This window comes from Mirounga leonina, unplaced genomic scaffold, assembly GCF_011800145.1.
Source record: "Mirounga leonina isolate KUSES-001 unplaced genomic scaffold, KU_Mleo_1.0 Mir_117, whole genome shotgun sequence".
In the NCBI taxonomy this organism is placed as follows: domain Eukaryota; kingdom Metazoa; phylum Chordata; class Mammalia; order Carnivora; family Phocidae; genus Mirounga; species Mirounga leonina.
Window position 1 is genome coordinate 2,118,017 of NW_023270274.1, and position 15,079 is coordinate 2,133,095.

Consider the following 15,079-nt stretch of genomic DNA (forward strand, 5'->3'; position numbering starts at 1 on the left):
CTTAGCACCCCACTGAAACGGGACAAAGCGCTGCGCAGTCTTTGGTCGTGACCTGACAGCCCAGCATGCCCCACGGACGGTTGCTGTTCTGCTCGTGTTATTCGTAACTCTCGTGGTTTGCAAGCCTGGGGGAGCCGAGATGGGCCAGTTAGGGCCTGAACGCGGCGCGGACCAGCGGTCATGTTGCAGTCCACTGCGGTTAGGGTCTGCGCCCAGGCGCGTTACGGTCATCGCGGGGCTGGGGCTGCCGCCTTCCGTGAGCTGCCTCGTTTCTGTGACTTTAGTTCTCATTTGTAGGACGGAGGACTAGCCTGGACTAGCTAGGTTCTTCTGGTGGGAAAGTTCTAGTTCTTCCAGTGGGAAAGGTCACGGCCCTGAGTCAATCAATGCAGACTCCCTCTCAGCCCCTGTCAGGGAGGTGCGTGTGCTTAACAGAGTGCCTGGCACAGAGTCAAAACTTAATGTTTGTTGAAAGAATATATGAGCTTTCTGGGGTGCCTGGGTGGCTCAGTTGGTTGGGCGTCCGACTCGTGGTTTTGGCTCAGGTCATAATCTCGTGGTGGGGATCAAGCCCCGCATTGGTCTCCACACTCAGCGAGGAGTCTGAGACTCTCTACCTCTCCCTCTGCCCCTCCGTCCACTTGAACTCTCTCGCGCTCTTTCTCTCAAATAAACAAATAAATAAATCCTTTTTAAAAAAAGTTTCTTTTTTTCAATTGGTTGCTTTTTCCATTTCATGCTGTGTGGCTTTCCTGAAGTCTTTCAATGCCCCTGGGCCTCGGTGCCCTCTTGGTAACATGAGGGGGTTGCAGAAGGATAAGCTCTTAAAATCCCTGCCCACTTAAGGGACACGGTCTGTGAGGTGGTATCCGAGCTGGGGTCTTACATTAAGGACCTGTCAGGGAAGCACAGAGATGACATGGCTGTGTGTGTTCGTGATGGGCGTATTTCAGACAAGATGTTATAGTTAGTGGTCAGTATATATTGATGACTTTGGTGTAATTAGGATTATCGACTCACAGCTGGCCTGCTCGTCACCATCAGATTCAGCCCTGATTGAATGGCGTACCAGCACCTAATGAAGACGGGGGTACGGCTCAGATCCCGTTAGGTTGTGAAGCCGGCTCCATGCCCGGTCCTCTGGCAGACCCAGGAAGTTACGGCCTCTGCCCTCGAAGGCCCACAGTGCCCAGCGGGCGAGGCAGACACGTAAGGCAGTCAGGAGACAAGGCGGCGTTGACTTCTGTCACTGAAGGGACGCTTAGAAGGCTTGCTTTCCTGTGGCTCGCCGAGTCCGTTCCTTTGACTTAGGTTTACCCCGAATGAGGTGCGCAGGAACGGCTTGGGAGGGAGCACACAAACACCGAGGACCCGGCCCAGGAGCCCCCGTGTGGAGTCACAGTTTCCAAGGAACCATTGCTGTCCCAGTCACGAGCTGGGACAGCTGCCCTGCTGTTCATCTTCATGCTGTTTTCCTGCCGCAGGAAGCCACCTCACGGGCCGCTCACCTCGGGCCCGTTGATGGGCCCGACCGTGTGGTTGCATGGTTGCTCCTCACGGCTCCCAGGGGCTGCTGTGTGGACAGGTGCTACGGCCAACAGGTCTTCCCTTCCTTCCGTCGGGTTAATTTGTTGGCTTTCGGTTCCTGTGCTGGAGCAAGAGTGTGGTCTCTTGGGGCGTCCAAGGAGGCGGGGAGTGAGAGGTGCATGATTCGTGAGTGCCCATGTGTCAGGCGCTGCGGTGGGCCACCTGCTCTGTCGGTGCCAGGCCTTGCAGTGCCATGAAGGAGGGAGCGGTTCGCAGAGAGCGGTCCCTGGACCAGCAGCCCCAGCATCGCTCATCGCCTGGGAACTGGTTAGAAATGGAGGTGCCCAGATCCCCCCACCAGCCTACGGACTCAAAGTCTGGGGTGGGGCGCCCGGTGGCGTGTGCTTTCCAAGGTCTTCTGGATGTTTCTGGTGCACACTCACATTTGAGACCCAGTGATCTTGGGTGCTGTAATGACCTTGGATGGCACGATGTGCGCAGGTGAGTGGCGTTCACATTGTCTTGCAGGCGAGCTACCCTGGGAAGCCGGAGCTGCATCTCCCGTGGGCGCGGCGGGCTCCAGCTCTGACATGCGGGCACTGGTGCCTGTGCTCCCTGACCGCCCGGGGACCATGTCCGCGAGGGGCCGGTGTACTGAGAGGATGGGAGGCCCAGTGCCGCTCTGCGGTGTCAGGGAACTCCGGAGAAACGGAGCCGTCAGGCAGGGAGGGGTGGCCCAGGTTAACGTCCTTAAGGACAAAGTATCCAGAGCTATGAGGCCTGGCTGGGTGACCTCCAAGGAAAATTCCCGTCCAGACACAAATGGGCTTGATCTGGCTCTTGGGTGCAGATTTCTCCGTTATCTCTGAGAAATGTAAATAGTCCCTGGGAGCTGAGCCAGATTCTCATCCCGACCCGCTGAAAGCGGCCAGGCTGCTCGAGAGGGCAGAGCTCAGGAGGAAAAGCCTGCGCCCAACGGCACGACTTCTGTGCTCGTCAAGAAGAAACAGGGAAGGAGGGAAAGGGAGGGAAGAGAGCCAGAGAAGGCCCGAAGGGAGAAGGACCTACTGGATTCTCGTGACTTTTTGGTGTTTATTTGCAAGGCAGGTGTACACATGATTTCTAATTGAAAAACGGTTCTAACTGACAATCTACTTGAAACAGGTCAGTATAATATTATCACTTACTCTGTAACCGAGAGTAATTCTCAGGTTTGGACACTTTTTTGAAAAACCCCTGAACAGTTTGGGACACAAACCAAAAGATAAGTGCCCCAGGTTGGTGGTGAGACCGGGGGAGGGTGGGACGCAGCCTGGAAAGCACAGCTCTGGGGAGACAGGGTGGGCCCCGACCTGGCACGTGCCCCAACTGTCATCTTGGGCAAGTTAATTCTCTGCCCTGTCTCTTGAGCTCTAGCTGGAGCACAGGTGGCTGGCTGGCCGGGCTGGTTTGAGGACTGAGTTCGGGGGCTGACTGAGTGGTCCTCACTGGCACCCGGCTGCTGGGCCTTCACCCCAGAGGGCATTCAGCGTGGGCCGAGGGGACGCACCCCCACGACACGGTGCGGGATCAGTTACGACTGCTGTCTCAGGCCTCGGATCGGGAGCTGTTGGAGTAGCCAGAGGTGTCTTTGGGATCCGGCTACGGGGCTCCCATGTGAGCACTCTGGCCATCTGGGGCCTGGTTATTCTTTGTGGTGGGGACCGTCCGGTACACCGTCGGACATTTAGCAGCATCCCTGCCCCTGTCCCCAGAAGCCGGTACTCTGCACCCCCAACCCCACAGTGTGACAGTGTCTCCAGAGTATCGCTACGTGTCCCCAAGCAGGGAGTGGGGGCCAGGTGAAGTTGAGTTGGGGTTGTATTCCTTCGGATTTAGGTGGGTTAAGTTGTTCTGACACCTGCTACGATACGGATGAACCTTGAGGACATGACGCTCTGTGAAATAAGCCAGTCATGGGAGGACAGATACTGTTGGATTCCAATTACATGAGATACTTAGAATAGTCAAAATCATAGGAAGCCAGATAGTAGTGGCCAGGGGCTGAGGTGGGGGTGTAATGGGGATTCAGCGGTATGTGGACAGAGGTTCAGTTTCACAATATGGAAAGAGTCCTGGAGATGGACAGTAGGGCCACGGGACATTAGGAATGTAGTTAATATACTGAACTCTACACTAAAACGTGATTACGATGGTAAATTGTATGTTATGTGTATTTTATCACAATAAAAAAAACCTTAGGGGCGCCTGGGTGGCCCAGTTGTTAAGTGTCTGCCTTCGGCTCAGGTCATGATCCCGGGGTCCTGGGATGGAGCCCCGCATCGGGCTCCCTGCTCCGCGGGGAGCCTGCTTCTCCCTCTCCCACTCCCCCTGCTTGAGTTCCCTCTCTTGCTGTGTCTCTGTCAAATAAATAAAATCTTTAAAAAAACAAAACAAAACAAAACAAAACCCTCAAAAAAACCCTTAAATCAGTTGGGTATGTTTGTGTGGGTTCTTTGGTCTGTCCCACTATATCTTGAAACTGGGCAGACTGATCCCTCCTACTTTATTCTTCATCTCAGAGTTGTTTTAGCTACTTGCTTCCTTTGTCTTTTCATATAAATTTGAGAATAATCCTGTCTCTATCTTCAAAATGTCTTGCTGGGATTTTAACAGGAATTGTGTTAAGCTTGCAGATCACTCTGGGGAGAATCGGTGTCTTCCCTGGGTGCTGAGCTTCCCAGTCCGGGAGCACGACTTGGTTTCTTAGAGCTGCTGTGATTTTCCTCATTGGCACCTTGTGTTTCAGCACTTAGATCCCGACATGTTTTGTTAGATTTACCCCGAGGCATTTCATTCCTTTGAGTGATCGTGATTTTTGATTTCAGAGTCTATGTGTTCATTGCTAGCTTTTAGAACTACGCTTGATTTCCATATGTTCATGTTGTGCTCTGAGCCTCGCCGAGCTCCCTTCTGGGTTTTAGGAGTTTTTGTAGACTCCTTGGTATTCTCCAAGCAGACAGTCATGTCATCTGCAAGGAGGGGCTGTTCTGTGTTTCTTTTCGGACCCATGTGCCTTTTGTTCCCTTCCCACATCTTTCTTGCCGTCTGGGACTCCCAGCACCGTGTTGGATAACTGGTCTGAGTGGGTGTCCTGGCTGTGTCCTGATATTAGGAGACGTTCAGTCCTTCCTGAGTATGATGTTACTGTCGGGTTTTTGACATAGATGCTCTTTATCAAGCTGAGGAGGACCCCCCATCCCTATTTTTCAGAGGGTTTTTATCATGAAGTGGTGTTGAATTTTGTCAAATGCTTTTTTTGTACCTATTGATATGATCATGTGATTTTCCACTGTACTAACAAAGGATGGTTGATTACATTGGTTGACTTTTGAATATTGACCCAGCCTTGCATCCCTGAAATACTCCACTTGGTCATAGTGTATATATCTTTTTTATATATTGCTGAATTCTATTTGCTAACATTTTGATTTTTTTATCTATATTCATAAGGGTTATCGGTCTATACTTTTCTTTCTTTTTTTTGTACTGTCTCTGGTTTTGGTATCAGGGTAACACCAACTTCGTAAAATGAATTAGTAAATGCTCCTCCCTCTTCTTTTTCCTGGAAGAGGTGTGTAAAATTGGTGTTAATTTTTCTCTAAAAGTTTGGTAGAATTCTCTGTGAAGTCATCTGGCCTGGAGCTTCTTTTCTGGCAGTTTTAAGTTACAAATTCAATCCCCTTAATTGTTAGGGGGCTGCTAAGTGGTAGGTTGTGTGTTTCCAGGAAGTGGTCCATTGGGCCTAAGTTTTCAGATTAATTTATGCTATTAGGTAGTTTTAATAAAGAATCCATTCTTTTTCATGGATTTTGTGATGTATGTGGAATTGGACAGTTTTTTTAAAGATTTTATTTATTTGTCAGATAGAGAGAAAGAGAGCACAAGCAGGGGGAGGGGCAGAGGGAGAGGGAGAAGCCGGCTCCCCGCTGAGCAGGAAGCCCGACGTGGGACTCAATCCCAGGACACCAGATAATGACCTGAGCCGAAGGCAGACACTTCACCGACTGAGCCACCTAGGCATCCTGAATTCAGAAGTTTTTACGAAATTTGTGCTCTGTTGTGACTTCTTTCAGTCTAAATAAAAATGCTCTTTTGAATGTAGCCTTTTGTGATCATAATTGTATGTCTGTATCTTTCTCTTAAAGAAGGTCCCTCCGCTCATCGGGTAAGAGCCAGGAGCCTGATCCACCCACCATAGAGACGTGTTTTGCCTTTACGTGAAACGTCAGTTGGTGGAGTGACTTTGGGTCTCGCGTGGGTTAGGTCTCGACAGGCAGTAGACAAGCAGAGAATGCCTTGAAGTGAAACCCTATATGGAGGGCATGGAAGGAAGCATGTCAGCCACATTTATTTCTGTCTGATGTGACACCCAGTGATGGCTTTTCATGCTTTCCTCAGCGCCCACCATACTCATGCTTGCTTTTTCAGAAGGAGAAGAGAAATAGAACAGAAGAGACACAGAAGAGTCAGGCTGGGGTGCTTGGGGTGAAGAGCTGCAAGGCCATCTCCGGCGGGTCTGTGGCCTGACCCCGGGGCTGCTTCCAGCGTTCCCACACTCTTACCACCGCCCTCCCCCAGGACAGCTGATGTATTTCAAACAGGAAACTCTGCAGATAAGGCTGCACACACCAGCCTGATTTGCTGGGCAGCCTGACAGGCCAGGCCGTGCTCGCCTGGCCTGTGGGGTTCGCGGCCTCTGTAAATAGCAGCCATGAGGCTCCCGGGCGCAGTGTCCTCGCGGGTCCCCGACGGTCAGGACGCCCCCTTCGCCTGACGTGTGCTGCAGGTAGGGATGCTCTGCCCGGTGACCTGGCAGCCTCGGGGAGCAGGGCGGGAGTCCGCCAGTCGATGGGAATACACTGAGCTAGGAAGGCGAGGTTCCAGACGCGGCCAGAGGGAGGACTCAGGTGGAAGGGGGGGTGGGAGTCTGTTCTTTGGTCCCCACGAAGGATGGGGTCTGTCAAATGGATCTGGCTCTAGAATTCCAAGGTCTAATTAATTCAGGGGCTCATGGTGGAAACTTCGTGGGGCTGGCTCATGGGGAGGACTCATGAGGAGCAGCCTTCTCAGCTCTGCACAGGGTCCAAGAGGTTCAGCCATGTTTTCCCGAGTCCCCAGTGCCCATGTGAAAGGTGGCCCTAGCACCAACCGCCTGTCCCCGGGGAATGTCCGCCACCTACGGGTGGGGCGCCGTGGGCCGCATCAATAATCTGTACTCATGGCCTGTGGCTCTGTTCTGGCTCAGTAATGCGGCAAAGACAGGACTGGAGTGGGGGCCTCTGGTCTCCCAAACTGGGTAAGACTTGGTGTGACGGGGGCCCTTCCTCCCCCGCTGGCTGTCACAACCGGCCTTCCAGGCTGAAGTCAGGTAGCGCTTAGGAATTTAAAAGACGAAGTGGGAGAGCCGCCACGTGCATGACAGGACTTCTGATCTGGTGGGAAACGCTCTCCTGGCCGGGCAGAGCCGAGCCCGGGCTTTCGCCGCGAGCTTTCACCGCGTCTCCAGCTCATCTACGAGTTTGAGAAATCTGGAGGCCGTGAGAGGACAGACAGACGGTTTGCGGAAAGCTAGGGGAAGGGCCTCTTCCTCCTTAGTGTGTGCCCTTCGGGTGGGCCCTCGGGGAGACCCCGTGTCACTGTGGGGAGCAAGCAGCTGGGCGGGGAGGGAGTGTCCGTCCGCAGAGCTCCCTGGCGCTTCCAGATGTGGTTCTCCAGCTATAAATGCTACAGATGTTTAATGAAAATGTAGCATTGTGAGTTTGGCAAATCATACCACTTTTTTTTTTTTTAAGATTTTATTTATTTATTTGACAGAGAGACATAGCAAGAGAAGGAACACAAGCAGGGGGAGCGGGGGAGGGAGAAGCAGGCTTTCCCGCTGAGCAGGGAGCCCGATGCGGGGCTCGATCCCAGGACCCCGGGATCATGACCCGAGCCGAAGGCAGACGCCCAATGACTGAGCCACCCAGGCACCCTATACCACACTTTTTTACTTTGTCTATTTCATTCTTTTTTTAAAAAAAGAGAGAGAATTTCATTCTTACAATGAACTTCTACTAAGAATTCCAAATTGAATTTCCCCCGGGAAACCCTGGCTTCCTGCGCTGAAGGGAGGGTGGGAACCTGCTGGTCTCTGGCTGGATCAGGATGTGGTTCTTAAAGAGGGCCCGGTGGCGGGCCTCCGTTTACAAATGGAATTCCTCTCCCACGAGGACAGGGAGGAGTTGGAACTCCTGGGGGCAGGCCTCCCCCGTCCCCTGCCCCAGGGCTGCCCTGCTCTCTGCCCCGGAGCTGCAGAAGGCGAGCAGGTGAGGGCTCAGGGCTTCAGGGAGGGGTTCGGGCTGCGTCTTGTGCGCCTTGTGCGGGGCTCTCTGCTGGCCCTGCACCTCCTTTCTTGGGAGGTGGCGACCACTGTCCCTCGAAGCCAAAGCCGTGGGTGGGAGCACAGAGTCGTGCTGAGCAGCATGGCTGTGTCCTGACTCAACCATTTCTAGCTGGAGAGGAAACTCCCAAGTCAGCTTTTGCCACCTGAGACATTTAGAAAAATCTAAACCCCATCTGCATCCACAAACACCAAGAAGCAAGTATCTGTAGGCTCGAGCCCAAATGTAGTTGGATCAAATGTTTATCATGACTTTTTAAAATTGAGATATAATTGACATACAACATTATATTATCATTACTGTTAAGAGCTACATTCTGGAGAGAACCCATATTTGCTTCCAAAGCAGCAGCTCAGCTCCTTTCGGTGAAAGACACACTGTGGCAAACAGGCCCGGCTGCTCCTTTGTCAGGAAACCCTTAGGCATTCCAGGACCCGACGGCAGGGCCAGGACCGATTGCGGGGCCATCCAGCACCGGCCGTGTGTCCGAGGCGCCGGCCCCGGGAGTCCCATGTGAATCTAGGCAGGAAGAGCCCTCGAGGAATGAGGAAAACCAGTAGCCGAAGAGAGCATTAAATTCCAGGTGTTGCCGCTGTGAACTTGTATGTTCATTCATTCATTCCTTCATGCATCCTTTTGTTTGCTCAGTTCAGTGTCTGCTAAGCTCCTGCCCGGGGCCCCCAGCGCTTTCCCAGCTGCAAGCGGTGGTCACACGTGACCCACTTCCAGAGCAAGTCCCTGGCACTGGGACCCAAGGCCCAGCGACAGGGGAGACGTGAAAGAGGCAAAGCTCATCCTTGCAGAGTGTGGGCGAACTTGCATGTCTTTTTCCTTCTCCTTGGAGCTGCTCACTTGTGCGAGCACGGGCAGGCCGAGCGCCAGCCGGGAGGTCCAGCTGGGAGGGAGCCTGGCCGTCCAGACCCCAGTGGCTTGGGCATCGTCACCTTTACAGCGAGAAGCCAGGTCCAAGGTGGTTTGGGGAATTAAATAAGGTCTGTGTGTCCATGTCTGGTAGTAAATAGTGGCTCCTTTTCTCTCCCCCACACATGAAATAACACACAGTAGAAGCGCACGGCCGTGGTGATGTAAAGAGGCGGGTGGGTCCCGACTCTGACGGCTGACAGGAGCAGGAGGGAGAGGTCAGGTGCATCAGGAGGCCCCAGGTCCGACCCCACCTTCCCCACCTGCTAGTGGGGTAACGCTGGGCAGCTGACTTCATTTCCCTCACCTCTGGTTCCCTGACCTGTGAAATGGCGCAATGTGCTGACCGCGGCCGGCCTTCTACTGTTCCCCCGTCGAGGGGGACTTGCCCGTCACAGTCTGTCCCATGCCGCCGCTGAGGGGGGCTGGGTCCCCGCTGCAGCGTGTCCCAGAGCACACGCGGGTTCTGCCTGCGTTCATCTCATGGAGAAACTGCAGGAAGCTGGGGGCTGGGCACAGAAGGTCTCGGTTCAGAGGCTCCGGCTTCCTGTGCCACGGGCCGCGGCCCCGTGCCTGGTGACGGTAGCATCACGGCTGTCTCTGGTGAGCACGTGCCCCTCGCGGGCCTCTCTGTGCTTCACTCAGCTCCTCCTCGAGCTGGCCTCTCGGGCTCTTCCCTCCCCTCTAAGATGACACAGGCCGGAGACGGACACGTGATGAGGCCAGGGCACTGGTCCCGGGGCTGCCAGATGCACAGCTGTCCCCAGACCCTGCGCCGTTTGGACGTCAAAGTCTCAGGTCAGGGCTCTCTGGGTGCTGTCGCCAGGACCTCCTCTCTGGCCCCAAGGGGAGAACCGGTGTGCCTGATTACACGGGGACGCAGGGCCAGCTGTGTCCTCCTGTGCCTTCCGTCCTGTGCCACACGAGGGGTGACGGGTGCTGTCTCAGCGACACAGAGACCGATGAGCTACGGCTGCACTTGAGCCCACGGCCTGATGCTGAGTAGAACGGGCACGCTCAGAGGCCGCACACACAGCCGGTGCCGGGAACGCTCCAAGCCAGGCACGCTGCACAACTTTGTTAAGAACACACTGGTGTGGGGCGCCTGGGTGGCTCAGTCAGTTAAGCGACTGCCTTTGGCTCAGATCATGATCCCAGGGTCCTGGGATCGAGCCCCGCGTCGGGCTCCCTGCTCGGCGGGAAGCCTGCTTCTCCCTCTCCCACTCCCCCTGCTTGTGTTCCCTCTCTCACTGGGTCTCTCTCTGTCAAATAAATAAATAAATGAAATCTTTAAAAAAGAAAAAAAGAAAAAAAAAAAAAGAAAACCATCGGGGGTGCGGGGCGGTGCCTGGGTGGCTCAGTCATTGAGCGTCTACTTTCGGCTCAAGTCCTGATCCCGGGGTCCTGGGATCGAGCCCTGCGTTAGACTCCCTGCTCCACGGGAAGCCTGCTTCCCCCTCTCCCATTCCCCCTGCTTGTGTTCCCTCTCTCGCTGTCTCTCCCTCTCTGTCAAATAAATAAATAAATAAAATAGTATAACCATGCTATTAAAAAAAAAAAAGAAGAACACACTGGTGTGTAGGAAGGCTAGGAAGCCACAGGAGACACGCGTTCACAGCCCAGGAGTTCAGCTTCAAGGGCTATGGGGGGCGTCCTGGGCCCGGGGACCGCGGGGGGCCGTCCCGTCCTGGGAGCTGGCTGGGCTCTACCATCTGTTCTGGGCGGCATGTCGGGGTTTCCGTAGCACTACACGCGTGCCTTTGTGTGTCTGATGTATCAGCCACAGAGAAGCAGAAGCGAGAATCTGGGGGCAGCCGTCAGGATGGGAGTCCAGCGTGGCCAGGCAGGGGAGGCGAAGGTGGGCCCCCGAGGGAGAGACCCGAAGGCTGGGAGGGGCCCTGACAGCCCCCTGCGCCCTGGCCCCGGCCTGCACGCTGTCACTCGCCGGCCCCGGTGTCTGAGTTCCCGTCACTGAGTCCCCTTCCTTGATGCAGGAGCCAGCGTCCCGCAAGCGCTCGTGATGAAGAGGGATCTGGCTCTGATCGGCCTGGCCTTCCTGTGGCTGCTTCCGGCCGGACGTCCTCAGCAGACGGCCGAAGAGGCCTGCTCCCTGCACATTCTCGTCCCAGGCCTCAAAGGTAACCCCAACCTCGGCCTCCCGAGTGTGGCTGAGGCCCGAGGGCTGGTGCTGCTGCCGGCTCAGGGTCTGAGCAACGTGTGCCTCAGTTTCCCCATCTGCCAAATTCAGGGTGGACTACATAATGTCTACACTCTCTTTGGCCAAGGGATTCTGTAATTCTGAAGCTAGCCACTTATCTGCACCTCCGCCCACAGGGACCCCTTAAAGGCCGCTAACGTTCGTTCCAGGCACCACACACACTACCTCAGATGACTTTCAGAATGAGATAATCTCGTCTGGTCCATTTTGCAGATAAGGACATTCAAGGCTCAGGGACATTCAGCGACATAGATAATCGATGAGCGACGGAAATTGGGTCACACAGCTATGAAGCCCCGGCTCTTCCACTGGTTCCTGAGAGCTCTTAATTTCTTCTTTAAAAAACAGACAAACAAACAAACCCCAAAGCTTTTCTCTCGTTGGCTTTCCTATAATTTCCTTCCAGGGGGAGCTTTGCTCTGCAGAGCAGATGTGGCGGGGGTGGGCACCAGCCCCTGGGAAAGTATCGGCCCTCAGACGGTCGTCTTCGTTTAGAAAAGTCCCTGGTTTCTCCATAGCACAGGCAAGAGATTCCAAAACCTTGTAATTCCCATGCAGGATCAGCTCCACAATTCGAGGGCCCAGTGCAAGATCAACGTGAGGACCTCTTGTTCAAATGTTATAAAAAAACCTTTGAAACAGGGACAGGGTCATGCCGCACATGGGGCAGGCGAGCTTGGGCCTCCTACTCTAGGAGCAAGAGGCCTGGGTGAAGAGGGGCCGGCCTGAGACTCACTCCCCAAATTCCCTTCTCTCCCTCCCTTCCCACTTGGTCTACGTGGACCCGGCCCCAGAGCCTGGTCTCTGCCAGATGGTCCTGTGGTGGGGATGCTGCCAGGTCTCCTTATGGAGACATTGGAGGAAGCAGACTCACATTTAGGGGCTATTGACCCCTGATGAGAATGACTGCCACCCAAGACAGAGCCGGGCGTCTCCAGAGACCAGGCCTTTGTGAGGGCAGATGGGGCCGGTGAGGGCAGGTTCCAGCTGAGGGCGGACGGGGTAAGTGGTCTCGGTGAGCAGGACGGGGGGTGGGCTCCTTGGAGGACAACAACGCCAACGCAGACCCTGCTCCCAAAGCCTTGTCCTCTAGCAGGTGAACAAGACATGTCCTCAGGTTGTGTGGAAGCCATGGGAGGATGTTTTGGGGCCTCGGAGCATGCATTCCAGACACCCTGATAAACAGCAACATTGCTCTGTAGTCTCGATGGCCACAGTCTGTCCACACCAGAGGGACAATTCCAGTAGAGTAACTTTTTTTTTTTAAAGAGTTATTTATTTGAGCGGCGCCTGGGTGGCTCGGTCGTTAAAGCGTCTGCCTTCGGCTCAGGTCATGATCCCAGGGTCCTGGGATCGAGCCCCGCATCGGGCTCCCTGCTCGGCGGGAAGCCTGCTTGTCCCTCCCCTACTCCCCCTGCTTGTGTTCCCTCTCTCACTGTGTCTCTGTCAAATGAATAAATAAAATCTTAAAAAAAAAAAAGGGTTATTTATTTGAGAGAGAGCCAGTGAGCTCGGGGCCGGGGCAGGGCAGAGGGAGAGGGAGAGGGAGAGAGAGAATTGCAAGCAGACTCCACACTGAGCGCCGAGCTCTATGTCCCAACCCTGAGATTATGACCCCAGCCAAAATCAAGAGTCGGATGCTTAACTGACTGAGCCACCCAGACACCCCGAGAAACTCCTTATCACACTTACTGAAGTCCTTACAATCTGGGTGTCTTGTGTTTATCTCCAGCTTCACTGAAGTATAATCGACAAGAAAAAATTGCATATGTTTAAGGTGACAGCTGAATCCACGGAAACCTTGTGAAGTGACGTCACCTCACATCGTTCCCATTCTGTGTATAGGGGGTGGGGGCGAGGACTGTGGGGGTCTTGTTCTGGCCCAGGAACAAGGGGCCCCGACTAACACACACCTTCGGGGACTTTGCTCCTCTGAGACATGACTTAGCCGCTGGGACCTGCTTCCTCTCCCGCCGCAGGGTGACCTCCGCTGTAGAAGCAGGTGCTCGAGAGCCCCAAGCGCCCACGGCCCTTCCTGAACTGGCCGCAAAGACGTCCAAGTACCTGACGTGTGTCTTCCTGGTTGGGTCGCCAATGACCCCAAATGGCATTGAGGCAAAAACTTTGTGCCATAGATCATCATGTGACTGGCAGGGAGGCAAGCCAGAAGTAAATTCTGGCCACGTATTCTTTGCTTCTTTGAGGGAGGAGGGAGCAGGTTGTCAATGGCGAAGCATGAGATTGACGCTTGAAATGTCAGCCTCTCGTGGTGGAGAAATGACTCGTCACATAGAACTTTATACAGCTCATCGGCCCCAAATCAATGTCTGATAAAGGAAAGGATGTGGGGAGAGGACCCTGGGCTCCCTGGGCAGACAGTACGGAGTGTGCGGGAGTTTTGGGGGAGGAGCTTATAGCAATATGGTCCTGGGGTTCTCACCAGCGGGGACACAGCTCTGAGTGTCCCCCGAGACCAGCAGCCGACAGACCCTCGGGCCCTGCCCACGACGAGCAGCGCTTGAAGACAGCTTTGTTCTTGAGAAGCACACCCAGGCTGGGCTCCAAGCAGGAGGCCAGGGTCACTAGGAAAGAGTGGGACCAGGGTGCATCCCGCCTCTGATGTCTCCCGAGTGTGGGTGCGTGGGACTGGATGCAGCTTCTGCGGCAACCCCCACGTGCTGTCTCCTAGGACACGGTGCGCCCCCTCCTCGGGCTGGGGGGCTCTCTGCCTCCGGCTCTGGACGCCCCCACCACAGGGACCACAGGCGAGCTCGGGGCACCTGCCCCCCCAGCGCTGGCCCAGACAATCGCCCGTGATGCAGCATCCTGGGGAGAACAGTGAGATTTTCTGATGATCTGAGAGAGGCAAGACCCATGTGAGGTGGAAGTCTTGTTTTTAATGGAGTGGCACTCCTCTTTCCCCTTAGGGGCACACGGTAGCGCTTGGTGCGGCTCAGGGACTTTCCGCCCTCGGAGCCTTGCGGCGCACACAGGGCTGGTCAGGCTGGACGCGGCGAGAGGCGGCGGGTGGCGGGGCGGCGGGTGGCGGGGCGGCGGGTGGAGCGCCGGCGGCGGTCGCGAGGGCTGCGTCCTCACCGCTGCGTCTCCCCGAGGAGCGTGAGGCTGGGCGCGCAGGGTCGGGCCGCGGACGGTCGGGGTAGCTCGGTGCTTCTCCGCGCAGGCTCCGCGGCCCCGGGGCGGGGTGGCCAAGACGGCAGCCCGCGGCTCCCGGCCGGGCCGCCTCTGTAGGGCGGACGTGGTCCTGCCCCGCGCGGGGGCCGGGCTTTCGGGAGGCACGGAGGGGAAGGCCGGGTGGAGGCGCGCACGTCCCGCAAGTGTGGACGGCGCGCCCTTGAGGTCGAGCCCCCCCCGGGCGCGCCGGGGACCCCGAGCTGGCGGGCCGTGCACTCCGCCTTCCCGGGGTTTCCGTCCGGGGGGCCGGCACGCGGAAACAGGGGCTGTCCCGCAGGCGGCGACATGCGCTCGCCCGGCGCGCACCCCGCAGCCGGACAGCTGCCCCCGTCCCCGACGCGCGGGGCGGGCCCTGCTAGCTCCCGGGCACGGCGTGCGGGGCTTCCCGCGGGCGCCACGCAGGAGCGGGCCGCGCACCAGTCACCTCCCGCCTCCCGGCCTCGCGTGGGCGGGTGCTGTCCCCGCTCTCCGAGCTCCGTTCCCCCGCTACGGCGGGTCTCAGGTCGAGGTCACTTCGTCAGAGCCCTTTTCTGAGCGCTCGATCTCAAGGAGGGCTTTTTCGGGTTGAAATGATTGCTGCATTTTATCTTACTTGAATCTTGTATCCTGTGCTGCTGATGAGAATTCTTAGGTCGGCCTGGCTCGTTCAGGTGCATGTCATCTTTACAAATTCTTCCTCCTCTTGGGTAACTGATAGAATCTTCTCTTTATTCTTTTTTTTTTTTTTTAAGATTTTATTTATTTGAGACAGAGAGAATGAGAGAGAGCACATGAGAGGGGGGAGGGTCAGAGGGAG

General features: G+C 55.7%; 1 protein-coding gene across 4 annotated transcripts in view; it reads left to right on the plus strand.

Moving 5' to 3' along the window:
- The first annotated feature begins 6,263 nt into the window (after positions 1–6,263).
- The window catches only part of LOC118007265 (collectin-11), a 32,131-nt gene continuing 23,315 nt past the window's right edge, over positions 6,264–15,079 (plus strand). For 3 of the 4 annotated variants that reach the window (XM_035000251.1, XM_035000249.1, XM_035000252.1), the window contains exon 1: positions 10,707–11,011. In XM_035000251.1, the coding sequence (XP_034856142.1) occupies positions 10,894–11,011 (118 nt within the window). In that variant the 5' untranslated portion in view covers positions 10,707–10,893. Of the gene's footprint in view, positions 6,356–10,706; positions 11,012–15,079 lie in introns of those variants that run through there. The other variant, XM_035000248.1, reaches the window with a different exon arrangement.